Source organism: Ips typographus, linkage group LG3, assembly GCF_016097725.1.
Source record: "Ips typographus isolate SLU linkage group LG3, UJ_Ityp_2.0, whole genome shotgun sequence".
In the NCBI taxonomy this organism is placed as follows: domain Eukaryota; kingdom Metazoa; phylum Arthropoda; class Insecta; order Coleoptera; family Curculionidae; genus Ips; species Ips typographus.
The window spans coordinates 19,159,800-19,179,458 of NC_138424.1; the positions used below are offsets into that span (position 1 = coordinate 19,159,800).

A 19,659-nucleotide genomic window follows, 5' to 3' on the forward strand; every position below is an offset into this window, starting at 1 on the left:
ACTAGATTTAAGTTATGTTTATGTTAATTATCCTTTTTCGTCCTTACACTTTAACAAATAAATAAAATTTCAATAAAATCATTGTTTAATTTGGAAGAATTTACTTTAAATCACCCAGGGATTAAAATTAATTAGTGTCTCTTTTATCCCTCAAATGAGGGATTAAAAGTGCACTTTTAATCCCTAAAGTGCATAAACATTCTTAAGGCACTTTTTTGATGTGATTCCAGTGGCGTGCTTGATTTTTGCTAATGTTTTCTGTTTTCTCAAAAATGTACCTAACTTTATTATTTTAATTGAAATAACAGATGGCTATAACTTTTGAAAAGTTAAAAAAAAATTACATCTCTGACAGAGTTTTGTGCTTTTTTGAGAAAAATTGTTACGCTTTTTAGGTGTTTTTTTTTCACAATTTTAGTGCCTTTTAATCCGGACTCTAATTATTACTGTTAGTTGATGTTTGGACGCTCATAATATTTTACTTTTCTCGTAAACATTTTCCAACACTTTACAGCAGATTGGATGCGACAATGTTCCAGAATTAACAACGAAACTTGTCTCGTCTTAAATAGTAGGGTTATATGGCTGAATGCGTGACGACGTGCTTTGAAGGGCTCATATCAGATAACTTAATTTGGCACTAGCACCCTTTACGTAGCCGATCATGCGAGTTAAACGCAAACCAATCATATTTCACCTACGATTCCGGCTCGCTTTGTACGTAGACGAAATTTAATCACCGGTAAAGGAGATTAGATTCGGGGAGAACCACTTCAAAAGGAGTTAAACGTACATACGACTATGCATCAATCACATTATAGTTTTCTCTTTCAAGTTAGACTTTATTAAATTTTTCGACTACACTCAGGTGTAATATCATTATTACTTCATTAAAATCAATTTAATAATTAGTCCGCTTTTGTTACCGTATTTGTTTTTTTTTTTTCATGCAAAACTGTAACGTAATAGCTTTTTATGATATGAGTGTTAAAAGTCCGTTTTTAAAAACACTTCTAACACAAACACCATAAAATATTTTTTCTACTAAAAATTTCATTGATTATTTATATTTGAGAAATTATTTTTTTACAAACAGTAAAACCAGTTCCATTTGTCAATAATTGCGTAAGGATCATTGTTGCCCTAAAAAATTAATTTGTGTGAAGGCTGTCATCCAATTTAAAAATATTTTGTGAATATTGATTGAGGAAATTTCATTCTCTATAAGATTGCAATAGGGTACGTTTGCCCTTAAGGGCCTCTTCAGGAAGATATTCCTAAAAAACTGTGTCAAAGCACAAAAAAGAGAAAAACAAAGTTCGATCAAACGCAGCTCGGTTATTTTGAAAAATTTAAAAAAATTGTAGGAAATTTAATTGATTGAGAGAATTTCATTCTCTACAAGATTGCAATAGGGTACGTTAGCTCTAAAGGGCATCCTCAGGAAGATATTTCCTAAAAACTGTGTCAAAACACAAAAAAGAAAAAAACAAAGTTCGACCAAACGTAACTTGGTTATTTTGAAAAATTAAAAAAAAGTGTAAAATGAGAAAGTTGTGGGAAATTTAATTGATTGATAGAATTTTACTCTCTACAAGATTGCAATAGGATACGTTTGCCCTAAAGGGCCTCCTCAGGAAGGTATTCCCTAAAAACTGAGTCAAAGCACAAAAAAGAGAAAAACAAAGTTCGATCAAACGCAGCTCGGTTATTTTGAAAAATTTAAAAAAATTGTAGGAAATTTAATTGATTGAGAGAATTTCATTCTCTACAAGATTGCAATAGGGTACGTTAGCTCTAAAGGGCATCCTCAGGAAGATATTTCCTAAAAACTGTGTCAAAACACAAAAAAGAAAAAAACAAAGTTCGACCAAACGTAACTTGGTTATTTTGAAAAATTAAAAAAAAGTGTAAAATGAGAAAGTTGTGGGAAATTTAATTGATTGATAGAATTTTACTCTCTACAAGATTGGAATAGGATACGTTTGCCCTAAAGGGCCTCCTCAGGAAGGTAGGTATTCCCTAAAAACTGAGTAAAAGCACATAATAGCTATTTATGTAACCAGTTACGAAAAGTTCGATTTTGTGTAACGAATGAATGTTTGTAGGGCGAGTATGAGTAGCGTGTATGAGTTACACAATAAGACATTTTCGAAACGTGTTGCATACATAATTTTTTCTAATTTTGACCAAAAAGCGGTAAAAACCATCTTTTAAAGTGATTTAACACAAATATTCACTTTCATAGCACCTTGTATAAACTGGGACAACAACATGTTATGATGGATGTCGCCCATATGTTTCTACGGAAATGCATAAAAACAGGGAGTGATGAAATGAACTTTTCATAACTAGTTACATAAAGTGATACTTTTCGTAACTGGTTACGAAAAGTAAAACGTTTTGTCACTCTAATCAGTTTTGAAAAGTGTCACTTTATATGCCAAAATTAGAAAAAAAGGTTTTAAATCAAAGTTCGATCAAACGTAACTCGATTATTTTGAAAAATTTTAAAAAGTGGAAAAAGGGAAAGTTGTAGAAAATTTTATTTTCTACAAGATTGCATTAGGGTATTTTTGCCTTATTAGGCTTTGCCTTATTATTATATAGGAGATATTCCTTAAAATGTTCCATGGGGCGTGAAAACGAATGCGGCCACTAACTGGCTCGATTGTTGATGAAAATTAACGATTTCTACCATAAAACCACTGAATTTGAGACACCCTGCACATTTTGGTTGGTATACGTAACAGAATGGGTTACAGTAAGATTTGTATCAGTTTTGGATTAAGAAGCATAGACATATAATCAAATGAGACATTATCTACATTTACATTGTCCCTGTTTGTTTATTTTTTGTTTCATTGTGAGGTTAATGATTTTATTTTCAACCAGGTATGTAATTACGTTATTTCTTACGTGTAAACCAGGTGGAAAGATAAAAATTAGCTGCTTTTACTTTCCATCCGGGTGGAAAGTACTCACTTTCCACCCGGATAAATGTCACTTTCCACCCGGGTGAATGTCATTATGCGTTTTGTCATATCTGGGCTTACTTTTTGTACTTAAGAGACTGTGCCGCCATCTCTGCAACAGCTCGCAGCTCAGGTGATGATGAGGAACATCTGCGTCTTCAGAAATCTCCATGTTAAAAGCACTTTAAGAAACGTTTCAGCTCAAAATATTCAAGACAGAATAGGACAATAATGACGTTGTCAAGATTGTAAACAAATCACCAGACGTTTATTGTGGTTGAAGTCATAACTACTCGTACACCTATACTACCTTATTGTTAGAGACTATTAGCAATCAATATTTCAACTGAATGATTTATTAAAAGTTTGATGAGATTTTGATAAATGGTTGAAAATAAAATAGTATACAAACCACGGTAGAAAGTTTAATTTCTGTCTCGAGATAAAGTTAAACTACCTAGTCTCTCGACAGAAATCAAACACCCTCCACCTGAGTATGTAATATACTATTATTTACAACCATCATATTTCTATCAAAATTTACAAATCATTGTTTCATTCTGAACATATCTAGAATATTACATTTAACAAAAAACTACCAAGCAGTCATTTTTCTATATGCTTTTCTTCTGCTTTTCTGTTATGCTGTCCCAACGTGCCATGTCTTCTGAAGCTGTTGCAAGTAGTTCACAAACCTCAGTCATTCAGCAGCAAATTAATTTGTCGACCAAAGAGACAACTGTTGGAGACGCCAGTGCTGGTACTGGCCTAAATATTTCTATAAACACTTATAATAATTCAAATGTAACCATTAATTTCAATAAGTAGTTTGTTTTAGTTTAGATCATGTTAATTTTAGTATTGTAATGTATTATAGGTATTATAACCGTTAGAATGCATACAATTCGAATTGTAATCCAGGACATTTTTCTCAATTTATTATTTGCGAACTGAATATCGATCCGACTTTATCTGACATTTAAAAAATTTGATTCAATCATCTTTTTTTTTTTTTAAAATATTAACAATCACAATTTTAGAGGGCGGGAAATGAGGGCGGGAAGTGAGGGCGGGAAGTGAGGGCGGGAAGTAGAGGTGCGCAATATGATACTTCCCAACCTTCAATGACGTTAGTAATGACAGCATTACATATATGGTTGTAAATAAAATAGTATACAAACCTCGGTAGGAAGTTTCATTCCTGTCTCGAGATCCTAGCTAAACCTCGACGCTTCGCGTCTCGGCTATCTAACTAATCTCTCGACAGTAATGAAACTCTTCCCACCCCGGTGTGTAATATACTATTATTTTCAACTAGGTATGTAATAACGTTATTTCTTATGTGTAAACCAGGTAGAAAGATAAAAATTACCTGCTTTTACTTTCCACCCGGGTAGAAAGTAAGTTTTTAAAAAAAAATTTTTAGGTTTTCGGTCTCTGTCTCGCGTATGCATTTATCAATCTTTCCCTGTCCGTTACACGGTTTGCCTATAGTCGGTTTTTTACCATACCTGTATTTTCCAAATCCAGACGGTTCACTTATTTAACTACATGCACAGTTCAATTTGAAAAAATTCCGTATGTAACCTGTTACGCTCGTGATTGTACGTTACATTAAACTTTTCCTAGCCAGTTACATAAATAATTATTTTCATATTTGGGTCAACTGTGAAAGGCAATTTAAACAGCAGGACCAATTAGAAGTTGACTCGATTATAATCGGGTCAAAGCCTGGCCTGGACATTTCAGGAATTGAGTTAGTCCAGTTTTCAATTATGCGTCGTGCATAGTTCGGTAACGAACCTTCCCGGGTTGGTCGACCTGGTAAATTGCAAAGTCACGTTCTAGACCGAAAAAGCTGCGAAATAAACAAAGTCAACGTTTTGCGGTTTAGACTTTTGGACAAATTGCCCAACCGAATGAAAAAGAGGCAACCCGGGGAGCAAAATGGCAAAGGTGAAACTGGTCCTAGACGTGAAACTAAACGGGCGGCGGTTATCCGGCAGTTAAGTGACACCTTCGTAATTAAAGTGCTAAAACCGAACGGCGACGTGGCCGTTTTAACCGAAAACCATCAAGGATAATGGAAACGCAGGGCCTTATTTTAATTTGCACCGGCTCTAGAGTGCTTTGATCCTTTTTAGTCTAATAAGAGGTAACAAATTAGAGAAAAAATATTGGATATCGTCTAAAAATAGTTATTTGTTTTACAAGGCGAAAAAGTAGCACATTTACTGCCGCAGCGCTATTCATTGCCGAGTCGAAGACGAGGCCATAAAGAAAGATGAGGCAGTAAATGTGCATTTTCGCCGAGTCAAACACATAATTTTTTCGCCGATTATTGTCAATCAGAATAACTTTTTATATTTAAGTAGTAATACACCTCTCCTATTTCTAATAATAAAAACTGTCCACCTATGATGTACCTACAATAATAATTATACCTGTTTGGTTGCTATGATTACGATCTTAAATAGACATCTTAAATAAGCCAAAATTGACATTTAAAAGTTTCGTCAAATTTATAAGTTGTTTCTTCATGATGGAGACTATGGAGAGTGACGACGATGTACCACTAACGCCTCCGGAGGTGCGAGAAGCAGCCAGGAATGTAGAAATTAATCTCCTACCGGAAAAATCGAAAAAAATATATGAAGACACATACTGCCGATTTATGGATTACCGGAAGAACAAGAAGATCGGTTCGTTTTCAGAAAACGTGTTAATCGCATATTTTGCTGAGCTGCCTCAAAAACTAAAGTCTTCTACATTGTGGAGTGTATATTCTATGCTCAAATCCACCTTAAGCACTCATCATAATGTAGATTTGGCAAAGTATTTGAAACTAAGGGCTTTTTTAAAAAGGCAGAAAGATGGATACCAACCCAAAAAATCTAAGGTGTTTGAGAAGGAAGAAGTTATTAAATTTTTATCGGAAGCTCCAGATTCCAACTATTTATCAACCAAAGTAAGTTTCAGAACTTTGGATCGAATTTTAAGTGAATAACCAAGTATTTTTGTCTAGGTTGCGGCGGTTCTTGCGATTGCCGGAGCATGTAGAAGTGACGAACTTGTGCGAATGCAATTAGATTATATTTTTTGTTTCCCTTCCTGATACCAAAACGAAGAGACCGAGATCTTTTGTGGTATCAGAACACCTGGACATGTATAGAAAATATGCTTCTTATCGTCCTTCTGGATTTGAAAGCCGAAGATTTTTCTTCAGATATTGGAGGGGTTGAAAGCATTAAAACAAGTTATTGGAATTCATAAATTTGGTGCTATGCCACAAGAGATAGCAACTTATTTAAAACTACCAAATGCTCAGAAGTACACTGGACATTGCTTTAGAAGGACGTCTGCTACTTGGCTTGTTAATTCTGGAGCTGACATCACAATGCTGAAAAGACATGGAGGATGGAAGTCCACAAGTGTTGCTGAAGGCTACATAGAGAATTCAGTCGAAAGCAAAAGTGTGATTAGTGAAAAAATTCTAGCGAATATTCCCACCTGCAGTGACAGTGGGAAGAGAAAAGATGAAACTTCTAGTTCTTCGGTGTATTTGAAAAATAGTTCTAACGAAGTGAACGACAAATCAATAATAATAGAAGGATGTTCTTATTTTACTGTTAATGTTTATAAATAATTATATATACTTTTGAATTTTTGACTCCAAAAATGTTATAGTGTTTGGTGTTTTTTCTTAATAAATGTTAAATTTTATGTTGTGTAAACGATGTCATATTTATATTGTCCCTGCGCCAGGTAAGCGGCAGTAAAAAATTTTTACTGCCTAGGCAGTAAAAGTGGTTGTTTACAGCCTGTCGTTAGGCATGAAATGCATAAAATGACAGGTTTACTGACAATCGGCGAAAAATAGCTTTTTAAATGAATGCCAAGGATAACATCAAGTGAAAAAAAAGGTCTCTGACACTCCCTGCAACAGAAATTCCAGCAAGTCCGCTCCTCTCCCGTTGGTGCCGGTGGAGCCCCAGAGCTCGTGATGAGCATTGGACTCACATCTAATTAATACTGGAGTGTCTTCCTCTGCGCATTTCCTCACGAGAGACTCAAGTTTGACCGGTGAACACACCGAGTCTCCCGGAAAATATGCCGAACAGGCGACACAGTTCCTAATTGTACCATTGATGGTCAATGGTACCCTCATTGCGACCAAGTCCCTGATGCAAGCACCAGACATTGGCATGCTGCAGTTGACAATGAAGGCCTCGCCTCGAACCCTTTGTTGATGGAATGTGACAGAAGAAGCTGACAATGGCGGGTTCCTGTCACATTCTACAGGTCTTTCTCTTGATAAATCCCTTCCCTCGTTTCAAGAATACGCACCCTGATCTGGCCCCGAAACAAGTAAATTTCCTGGATCAGTGCCACCTCAGCGTTCAGTTCTTTTATTCTTCTTCTCTCTTGTCCTTTTTACTCTCGGGAGAGCATGGTGACATCATGTCTCTATTACGCGGATCCTGCTCCATCCTGCTCTGTCTTGAGCTGCAAGAGAAGCGTCTTGCAGACTGTGACCAATGGTTTCTTTGGTTGGGCGCGTTGAAGACCTTCCTCTTGGTCGTTTACCATTGATCTTTCCCTCCACAATAAGTTTTTCCAGCCCATTCGTTCTTCTTGATTTCTTGAAATGATTATTAATGTTTTTCCTTATAGTTCTGCAGGGTAAAGTAAGTACTGATATTTAATTGGCTCTATAAGTTAACTTGAACATCATTCACCTACAAGGATACTTGTAAAATGTCTACTAACCAAAAATAGTCTATTTGTAAGTAATGTGTAACTCGAGTTCACATTTGATTGGTAATGATATTATTTTAAACCTTGCAGAAATGCTTTTCTTGAATATGATTTCATGCATATCAAGAGATCTAGACTATACTCTGTTCTGCTAAAAAAAGTTCAAATAGCCTTATTATCCCACCTGTACAGAATATTCAGAGAATGTCTGCTATACTATTTAACTAAGAATAAAAGCATTTTCAGTTATTCATATAATTTAAGTGATATGCGCAACTAACTTTTGGCTAGGTTAAAAAATGCTTATTACTCACTAGTTTTGAATAGATCATCCATTAACTACCCGTGAGTAATGAGTCATTACCCAGTGGTTCAGTCCAATCTATAGCAAAAGTAAAATGGAGTGACGTAACAGTTAATAAATGTTTTGAATGTAACATTTGCTTCTTCATTTGTCAAATTTAAAATATTTACTTTGCTGTGTCAACGTAGAAGTCCAAAGTTTTATTCCTAAACCTTGTTCCCAGAACAACTATCAAATTCAATCCCATAGAGGTACAAAACAACGAAACATTCTTGTAATGTAACGCTTTTTTGGTGGCTTACTGTCCTTGAAATTGACTTATCTTCGCTCATAGTTTAATAACTACCATCAACTTGACTAAACCGGTATTGAACTTTAACGTTTCGCACTCCGAGGCGTAAACTTTGACAAAGTATCCCGCCGCAGGAAGTTAAGCGCACGACAGTTTCGTGATATTAAACCAGCTTTCATATATCTGCAGGCAGTTAATTTATGTGACGGTTAGACATTGACATTAATCTCAATTTATTTTGCTTTTAATCAACTCAATTAATAATAAGAGGAATCTATTACTTTCCATAAAAATAAACACAAAAATATGATCCTTACATTAGTTATCAAAAACAAATAGAAAAGCAAAAGCATCTGTTTAGGCCTAAATTAACGCCAATTCTAAAAGAGAAAAAGAAAAAAAACAAAGTACGGAATAATAAGGACGCTAAGAAATCTCAAAACATAATTAGTCCTTTAGAAGTCACACAGGGTAGGAGAATCCATATTTGTTGCAAAAAAGTACCTTTACTGGCATGACAATAGAGCTTTTTGGAACAACGCTTTAAAATTATAAAGAGTGAGATCAAAGTTTTTAATTCTCCTCGAAATCCGAAGCATTTTTGTCGTAAAGGATCCGTTAAAGAAGTTAAGTTAGAAGTAAGCAAAAACCGTACAGTTGCGCAAAAAAGCCAGTCAGCTCGCAACTTTGAACTTTCATAACTCGGTTATTTGTCCACTAATCAAAAAATCCTACTGAAGTGAAGTTGTAGGAAATTTTATGGTCTACAAGATTACTTCTAAGCATTTTTGTCATAAAGGGTCTCCTAAAGAAGTTATAGAGCAAAACAGCTAGTCACTTCATAACTTTGAAACTTTATAACTCGGTTATTTGTCCACTAATCAAAAAAACCTACTGAAGTGAAATTGTAGGAAATTTTATGGTCTACAAGATTACTTCTAAGCATTTTTGTCATAAAGGGTCTTCTAAAAAAGGTGTGGTCTTCTAAATAAGTTAAGGAGCAAAAACCGTGCGGTTGCACAAAAAAGCTAGTCACCCTACAACTTTGAACTTTCATAACTCGGTTATTTGTCCATTAATCAAAAAATTCTACTAAAATGAAGTTGTAGGGAATTTTATGTTCTACAAGATCGCTTCTAAGCATTTTTGTTGCAAAGGGTCTCCTAAAGAAGTTATGGAGCAAAAAAGCTAGTCACCCCACAATTTTAAACCTTTATAACTCGGTTATTTGTCCACTAATCAAAAAAACCTACTGAAGTGAAGTTGTGGGGAATTTGATGGTCTACAAGATCGCTTCTAAGCATTTTTGTTGCAAAGGGTCTCCTAAAGAAGTTATGGAGCAAAAAAGCTAGTCACCCCACAATTTTAAACCTTCATAACTCGGTTATTTGTCCACTAATCAAAAAAACCTACTGAAGTGAAGTTGTGGAGAATTTGATGGTCTACAAGGTTACTTCTAAGAATTTTTGTCATAAAGAGTATCCTAAAGAAGTTATGGAGCAAAAACCGAGCGGTTGCGCAAAAAAGCTAGTCACTTCATAACTTTGAAACTTAATAACTCGGTTATTTGTCCACTAATCGAAAAAACCTACTGAAGTGAAGTTGTAGGAAATTTAACGCTCTACAAAATTACTTCTAAACATTTTTATCGTAAAAGGTCTCCTAAAGAAGTTATAGAGCAAAACAGCTAGGCACTTCATAACTTTGAAACTTTATAACTCGGTTATTTGTCCACTAATCAAAAAAACCTACTGAAGTGAAGTTGTAGGAAATTTTATGGTCTACAAGATTACTTCTAAGCATTTTTGTCATAAAGGGTCTTCTAAAAAAGGTGTGGTCTTCTAAATATGTTAAGGAGCAAAAACCGTGCGGTTGCACAAAAAAGCTAGTCACCCTACAACTTTGAACTTTCATAACTCGGTTATTTGTCCACTAATCAAAAAATTCTACTACAATGAAGTTGTAGGGAATTTTATGTTCTACAAGATCGCTTCTAAGCATTTTTGTTGCAAAGGGTCTCCTAAAGAAGTTATGGAGCAAAAAAGCTAGTCACCCCACAATTTTAAACCTTCATAACTCGGTTATTTGTCCACTAATCAAAAAAACCTACTGAAGTGAAGTTGTAGGGAACTTTATGCTCTACAAGATTACTTCTAAGCATTTTTGACGTAAAGGGTCTCCTAAAGAAGTTATAGAGCAAAAAAGCTAGTCACTTCATAACTTTGAAACTTTATAACTCGGTTATTTGTCCACTAATGAAAAAATTCTACTGAAATGAAGTTGTAGGGAATTTTATGTTCTACAAGATTGCTTCTAAGCATTTTTGTTGCAAAGGATCTCCTAAAGAAGTTATGGAGCAAAAAAGCTAGTCACCCCACAACTTTAAACCTTCATAACTCGGTTATTTGTCCACTAATCAAAAAAACCTACTGAAGTGGAGTTGTAGGAAATTTTATGGTCTACAAGATTGCTTCTAAGCATTTTTGTCAGAAAGGGTCTTCTAAAGAAGTTATGGAGCAAAAACCGTGCAGTTACGTAAAAAAGCTAGTTACCCTACAAATTTAAACCTTCATAACTCGGTTATTTGTCCACTAATCGAAAAAAAACTACTGAAGTGAAGTTGTAGGAAATTTTATGGTCTATAAGATTACTTCTAAGCATTTTTGTCATAAAGGGTCTCCTAAAGAAGTTATGGAGCAAAAACCGTGCGGTTGCGCAAAAAAGTTAGTCACCTCATAACTTAAGAATTAATATTTATAATTTGAAGTAGAAGTCCATTGTCTCGCAGTGGAGGTGTAAGAATACAGGGTGCGGAATAACACACAGTCTTCTCCACTATAGAAGGAGATTATATTATTATGGAGAAGACTGTGTGTTATTCCGCACCCTGTAATATTTATAATATCGGAACCTGTAGCACGATTTTTAATTGAACTTATTACATTCAACAACTCCTGATCATCAGTATTTTTAAACCTAAATTTTTTTGAAAATGTTCTTTCGCATATTATAATTAACATTGATTGTTTGCACTAAAAGACAATTTCACTTTACTGAACGAGAAAGCAGGGGGTGAAAATAGTTGAACCGAAACAATGCGAAGTGGTTCGAACCGACCTCGTAAGAGCATTTATCAAACCAAAACTAGGAATCGAAACACTCATAACTGACATTCAAGATACCGAACTCAGTTCCTAAACTATTCCGGCTCGAACTCGGACTATTCCAAACTGCCGTATGTGGTCAACAATGTGATACTGCAAGGCATACCTCAAAGTTATAAATATTATTTAGTATTCCGCCAGTTTTTTTACGGTTCGCAAATACAATTATTTTGTTGTTGTAGCACTGGATACAGTCCTCCAAGAGGAAGTTAAATTAATTTAACTCAATAAAACGCCGTCATGCACACGTTCCATAACTGGACCGGACCCGTTTGGCAATTTTGTTGACTCGAGGGTTATTTGTGCAGGTACGTTAGCAGGGCAAACAAACTAGAGAACTGGGATTGGTTACTTAATTTAATTTCCTGTAATTAGAGTTTAACTCCTGATTTAGTGATTTGTAGTTTGTTTAGTTTGAAAATGGGAGTGTAAGCATTTATGCTACATCAATTGTGTTAACCAACAAGTAAAATTCTTCATCAGAAATTTTAGTTTTTGTCGCATATATCCGGATGTAATAAACAATTTTTTTATTTTTTTAAATAAGTAGGGGTTTCTTTCTGGATTAGGAACACCTGCTAGAAACGTTCATAATATGATGACACCATCATATCATTCATACTTAAACGATATTGAAATTTTAGATTGCAAAATAGATATCACAAATGACAACTAATAATTAATCGTTTTCTTTCGGATCTAAACACGATATGATGATCCAAAGGTCACGTGTGTTCCGTATAATTTTGTGATCATTCGGTCATGTGATTTTTCTCTGTGTCTTTAGGAGACTCTTTACAACAAAAATGCTTAGAAGCAATCATGTAGAGCCTGAAGTTCTCTACAACTTCAATGGGTGAGAGATATAGTTTTGAAAATGTAAATTTAAGCTTTTTTAATTTTAAACTTTTTTTGTAGCCTAGTTTTAAGGTTAGTTTAGGAGATGCACTGTTTTTCTTAGAGCCAGGTGTCCAAGAGCACCTTGGACATAGGAGATTAACATGGGAAATTGGTTGGTTGGTTGGTGGATTTTTTTGCGCCTGTACGGTTCATTTAATGGAAAAACGCTTTAGATAAAAGTTGTAGAGCACATTTTCGGCTATCAACTTGTAATTTTTTCAATACCGTAGATTTGACCATTAAGACGAAAAACGGATCTAAAATTCGGAAATTTTAAATCTCGCGCCAAGCGGTCGTCAAGGAAAGTTTATATCCGGCCGTGCTACCAACCTTTCAAAATCATAACAAATCGCTATCAGTCATTCAGTAATCAAAACAAGTTTATTTAGTAATAATTTTGAGTTACTACCCACATAATGCGAAGAAAATACAAATAAATGGTGATAAAAATACTTTATCAGTAGCCACAGCCCAAAAATCTGGTAAGTTGCGTTTATAACCTCATTTAATGTCTCTACTCAACTTATTTACTTTGTAACAAAATTCTTTAAGAAAACACTGGTTTTGCTTGCAAATATTTAATGAGGACGACCGAATCACCTATCTCAAGCCTCTTCATAACACTACAAAACGATTTAAAGTGATAAAAACAGTGGACTAGGAAGGCCTGCAGATGTTTGAAGATAAGTTGCTTTACTGTACAGGGACCACAAAAGAGGGCAAATGCTTCCCTCAAAAGTGGTGCAATTTAGTGACCTATGTGACTGATAGTTTATTGTATCCTTCTGTTTTGTAGTGTTATCAACACACCATAGTGTTTAAGTGGTTTTATATTGTATGATGTTAATAAAAAGGCATTTTTTATAACTGATTATCAATGTTTTTTCCCTAGTTCTACAGGGTAAGGTAAGTACTGATATTTAAGTAGCTTTATTAGTTAACTTGAACGTCATTCACCTACAAGGATACTTGTAAAATGTCTACTAACCAAAAATAGTTTATTTGCAAGTAATGTGTAACTCGAGTTCACATTTGATTAGTAAAGGTATGTCCAGTGAAATGGTGTATTGAATTAGAAGCAAATTGTTTCTCTTTAGAGACTTTCAATCATTACATTTCACCTACCTTTGCTAATTTGGAACTCCACTATTATCCAAACAAACATTAGGTTAGTAAGACAAAGTTGTTTTTAGCATAGCTTGTATGGTGAAAAGTTCACTGTTTATGTGGTAAGACCAGTTTTCTTTGCCACCTATTGTACCTAAGTTTTTCAATTAAAAAGAAAATGTATACTACCTTACCTACCTACCTTGAACTGTGAATATAGTAGTTTTCCTATTCAGTGTGCAAAGTTATGTTTTCCCACACGCGAAAGCAGTTAGACGAACGACGCGAAGCGGAGTTCGGATAAGCTTCAAGTGCGGGAAAACTACTTTGCACACGTGTTAGGAACAATATTTTTTCTACGAATGAAATATCTATACATTTTGTTTTTAATTTTTATTGATATTAAAAACAACAACTTATAACTATTTAATGTTATTAACAACATTAATGTTAAATGTACAGTTGGTCGCGTTTTTTAAATTGATCGCAGATTGAGCAACTGAAGGTAAAATACTGGTACTTGGAAGGTCAGAATTTTGTTACTTAATCCTTTTTTATAACTTGTGGATTCATCAATGTATTCTTCAGCTACCGTAGTCGATTTCCAACCCCCCAAGCGTTTTATGTCAGTGATTCCTTCTCCAGAATCGGCCAGGAACGTTGCCGATGATCGACGATAACTGTGCCCTGTGTAGAGTTCTGGATTTGGCAACTTCAAAAAAATTGCTATTTCAGAAGGCATTTTTGCTGTATGATTTTTGGAATCCCTAATTTTAACAATTATGAGGTTTCCTTTGTCTTCAATATCTGTAGTGGTTAAATTGGCTAGCTCTTCCCTTCGACATGCACCAGCAAGTCCGAATATAGTGGCAACTTTAATTAACAGGTAAATTTCATCTGGTGCGGAGTTCATAAAACTGAATATTTCTTCTTTTGTAAACATTTTCGCCTTTTTAGGTTTAAAACCAACATTCTGCTTTTTCAGAAATGCAGTGAGCTTATAAAATTCACCGATATCGATGTCTCTTTTTATTTTTATTACATTTTTGAGCATTGAATACTTTGACCACATTGGTGTTGGTTTGAATTCTTTCCTTAAAGTAACAAAATACGCTAAAAGTACCTCTTCCTTTAAGGTTTTTATCCCCTTTTGTTCGCACCATTGGGTAAACAACTCGTACTGTTTCTCGTATTTTTCTCGCGATTTGAGAGGCAGCAATTGCAAACTAGCCATGTTGGCGGCTTTTAGAACATCTTCCGGAAGTTCATCTTCAGTGATATCCATTATTAAAATAGTTTTTTTAACTTAAATAAGTAAGAATAAACACTGTTGTAGACTTTAAATTGCATATAAATGCGTTGTTTGACAATGAGCTTTGGTTTCTAAGGAAACAAGCCTCATTTTCAAAGACAGAGACAAGGTGGTTTATTTACCTAAACTGTACGGAAGAATAATGTGAAAAAAGTCGTGTTTTTTATATGAAACCCCTGAATATTATTACATTTTTGAATTCTACGCAAAATTCTAAGCAGATTTTATGTATAATAGTCTATATAAAACCACTGTTGCAAGGTATAATCAGCATTTTAAAAAGTGTGCGGGAAAGTGCCACTTTGCACACACTTTTACGTATGCAAAGTAGTTTATTTGCAAACATTCGTAGAAAAAATAATTAATACAAATGTTCAGTGTACAAAGTTTTTTTTGGAACAATTGAGTGTGTGGAAAAAAGAACACAATTATTATGTTAATACCTAAACCTAGAATAGAACAGCTCATGTAGATAGCTCAATTGAAAAGTTGTTTTTTTGACAATACCTACCCATATATAGTTGGATTTTTACCTTTTGAGAATGACGTCATCTTTTTACATCTTTGTTTATCGCATATCAAACATATGAAATAAACAATTTTAGTAAAAAAGGCACGTTGTTAATTTTGTCGTCCTGTCAAATTAAAAACGTTGACATTTACTGTCACTTTGATTTAAACGAATATCAAAGGTATAAAAATGCTGTGCTACAATCAGAAGGCCCAAATGCTAATTCTAAATGTGCTGCTTTTTTTCGAGTACGAAAAGAAACAGTTTCCAGATGTCAACTGAAACTCTCATGATCACTCATTTTTCAAAGCATTTGTAGGTTAACATTTGTGATCTAATTCCAGACATGCGTGTTTTTTCACCTGCTTGACGTCATTCTCAAAGGGTAAAATTTTGACTATACAAAAAGTTTTGTCACCTGACTGATAATTTGACTGTGTAAGTCCATATTCTGTTCCTAGAAGGGGTTTCTCAGAGGTTTTACAGCCAGTTTAAGATTATTCGCATTTCACAGTCCCATCAAATTTCGAGATTTAAGTCAGATATCAACACTGAATCATTTCAAGTTTTAGTTGCAACAACTATGAAGACACTCGCTGATGATAGTCCATGAAGTTAAGCACATTGAAGCTAAATCACACCACTTTGAAGGAAGTATTTGGCCCCTTTGTTGTTGTCCCTTTACACAAGATCTTCAAAGATCTGGCTTCATTGTCCACTGTTTTCATCACTTTAAATCGTTTGGTAGTGTTATGGAGAGGCTTGAGATAGGTGATTCGGTCATCCTCATTAAATATTTGCAAGAAAAACCAGTGTTTTCTTACAGAATTTTGCTACAAAGTAAATACGTTTAGTAGAGACATTGAATGAGGTTATGAACGCAACTTGTGTGTGGGTAGTAAGTCAAAATTATTACTAAATAAACTTGTTTTGAATGTTTTGATTACAGAATGACTGACAGCGATTTGTTATGATATTGAAAGGTTGGTAGCACGGCCGGATATAAACTTTCCTTGACGACCGCTTGGCGCGAGATTTAAAATTTCCAAATTTTAGATCCGTTTTTCGTCTTAATGGTCAAATCTACGGTATTGAAAAAATTACAAGTTGATAACCTAAAATGTGCTCTACAACTTTTATCTAAAGCGTTTTTCCATTAAATGAACCGTACAGGCGCAAAAAAATCAAAACCATTTTCCCATGTTAATCTCCTATGTCCAGGGTGCTTTTGGACACCTGGTATGCTAAATACAGACTATTATTATTTTTATTATTAAACTGAAGAGTGTAAGTAAAGCTTTGAAGAAAATAAACTGATTATCAATCGATTATAAATAACGAAACAAAAAGGCAAAACCGAACCGTACAAACGTATTGGCCAATTTCGTTAATTGCGGCCTTACGCGAATAGTTTCGTTTGCCGAGATGATTGCATAAAACGCGGACGAATGCTTATTTAATTTAATTTTAACGAAGTTTTAGCCGAAGGCCGGAAACCTACTCGTAATTGGATCCATTTTATTATTCCGGGCAACTGTTGAATAATTAATGGTCATCGTTCGTGTTTTCGGTTCGGAATGATTATGATTATGTAACGCGGTTGTAATCAATTAGCTCTTTCTCTCTCGCAACATAACGGTTGCTATTGCGTGTGTGCTATAGTTAACTGCAAGTTACGATATTGCAATTAGGAAATTACTTTTTTTGCAGTGCCGTACATATGCCTGAAAAAGTTTCTGATTAAACCTCAACTAGTTTAAATTAACTGAAGTTGGATTGTTCGAATCAACTTTTGTGACAGCAATCCAACATCAGCAAAGTTTTGTACGTCACAATGAAGCTTTCATATAGTTTGGAACAGTACAAATACAAACTTTGGGTTAAACATCCACAAATTTTATTTTAAAAAAATGCACCAAAAAAGCGTCAATTTTGACGCCCTCTAGTGGTCAAACCGTATAACCTATTAACCTCAGTTGGGGAATTTTTAGAAAGCTCATTTCATTGGCTGTCCATTAACGTATAAAAATTTACCAAAAGTAGTGCAGTTAAGCGAGTTTTTGAGGATTAAACAAAAGGATGCACCAAAAAAATGATAAAAAAATTGCTCAATTTTGACGCCCTCTAGCGGGCAAACCGTCCAACCTATTAACCCCAGTTGGGAAATTTTTAGAAAGCTCATTTCATTGGCTGTCCATTGACGTATAAAAATTTACCAAAGATAGTGAAATAACGCGAGTTTTTGGGAACTAAACAAAAAGATACCCCACAATGGAAAGCGCATTTCATTGGCTGTCCATCGACATATAAAAGTATACACAAAGTGCTACAAATACACGTGTGTTATTTACGGTTTAGTGACAGGATGCACCATAAACATTTTTTGACTGGTTAAAGGTTAATTTGACTATGGAAAATTAGGAAAACACGGTCACGTGACTTACTAGATCTACCACGACGTAATGTTTGGAAATTTTTTGAAAAACTTTTTTTGCAAATAACACATTTTCGTAAGGGTCAAATTTGCCTGAAACACCGCCACTATCCTTATGGGTTGTGCGTTATGTTGGTGCAAGTTAGTGCAAGCGAAAATCGACCTTAATGAGTGTATTTCTACAGTTTTACTACTGCTCTAGATTTGGCAATCATTGTGCTAGGTTTGTGCCAAATATCTGGGCCGTATCTGCGCGATTTAAAAAAAAAATCTTTAAAGGTATTAGAGCGGTAACAGTCAAGGAAAAACTTTGGAGCCCTCTGGCGACCAAACGAAGCAACCTATCAACTCAGGTGGCCATATTTTTGGAATGCCTATTATATTTTTTATCCATTGCCATATAAAAGTCTATACAAAGTGTTGTGTGTGACAATAAAGATAATTTTGACTAAATTTGACAACTACTACTTTAACCTTAATTAATTCGGTTATTTTGACAGTTACAGGGTGGTTCAATTTATCAATTTAAAAAGTAATTCTTTTAAATAAGTGGTGTAATACAAACTTATTTAATTTTGAACAGATAATCAGACAGAATTATAAGAATCTGTTCCGTTTGAAAAACTAGACTTTCTTTTCTTTTTTTTTTTTGACCACACTGTATTATATATTTTGACGTCTTTCTGCACCCATTTCTAGAACAAACCTTGTCTAACAAGACAAAACACAAAAACCAAAAAAAAAAAAATCTTTCCTGATTAAAAATGTTTTGGAGACCGAAAATATTAAATTTCACATAAAATGATAAATATCTCAGAAACGGATGTAGATAATTATATGACATTAATACACGAAATATGTCTAGAATTTGACGTAGATTACAAAAATGATAAAATGTACAGGGTGTTCCATTTAAAATAAGCAGCAGTTAATATCTACTTCCAGCTAAATCGTTGCATGCATATTTTCTTATTTTTACTTTTTTTAATTAAAAATGGTTTGTTAGGCTAATTATTTTTTTCAGAAATATCTACTTTTAATGGCTGAATTATAGTAGTTTTAATTACGATAAAAGTAAAATGCTATTATAATATTGTTATTATATCCTATAGTGATAATACTAATTATAATATATTATTAATGTAGATATTTATTTTCAAATTCGGTCATGTAGAACGTGTGCAACTGCATTTTTTAAAACATCATAAAATTACTAGATTTTTTGTTGTTGACAGAAAGGTTATCGAATAGTCTGTTGAATTTAAAAAAGTACATTAAAAATAGGGTAAAAATAGTTGCGACACTCTGTATATCAAATAACAGCTAAATAGCTATCTATTAAGCTTGACATTTTTCTTAATAGAAACGTGGGTATCATATTCGACCAAATTATGAAAGTATTAGATTTGGTCTTTTAGTAATATCGAAATTATTAACATCAATTCTGGGCAAAATATCAATATAAGTTATATTTATTATTACTTATAATAGTAGTTTCTAAACAGAGTTTAATAAAATAATAAATATTGAACATAATTTATTATACGTATATCAAATTGAAGTAATTGAAACAAAACTAAAAGTAAGCTTGATTTAAAAATATGATACGAGCTGAACTGTATTTTTGTAGTTAATAGAAGCATCGCACACTACACAAAAAAGTGAACTACCCAAACAGCACACAAAAAAGTGAAAACAATCATTTCAGCTAAAATCAATAAAACAAACACGAATTTCCATATATTCGATGTTTAAACTTTCGAAAACGAGACGCTTCAAATTTTCATCACAAAATGGTGCCGTAACTAAATATCGGAACTTTAAAGTTGGGTCACGTAATTTAATTTAGTAATAGTTTTGTGTATCGCAAATTCGTACTGGGATTATTTCGAGTATTTGTAC

General features: G+C 34.0%; 2 protein-coding genes across 9 annotated transcripts in view; one reads left to right on the forward strand and one right to left on the reverse strand.

Moving 5' to 3' along the window:
- nrm (neuromusculin) overlaps positions 1–19,659 on the reverse strand; it is a 527,634-nt gene that overhangs the window by 104,326 nt on the left and 403,649 nt on the right. The gene's annotated exons all lie outside the window — the stretch shown is intronic.
- On the forward strand, positions 5,185–6,802 carry LOC145726139 (uncharacterized). The gene is made up of 3 exons (XM_081975113.1): positions 5,185–5,943; positions 6,001–6,141; positions 6,202–6,802. Exons 1-2 carry the CDS (start codon positions 5,515–5,517, stop codon positions 6,088–6,090), a joined length of 519 nt encoding a protein of 172 aa, XP_081831239.1. The 5' UTR covers positions 5,185–5,514; the 3' UTR covers positions 6,091–6,141; positions 6,202–6,802.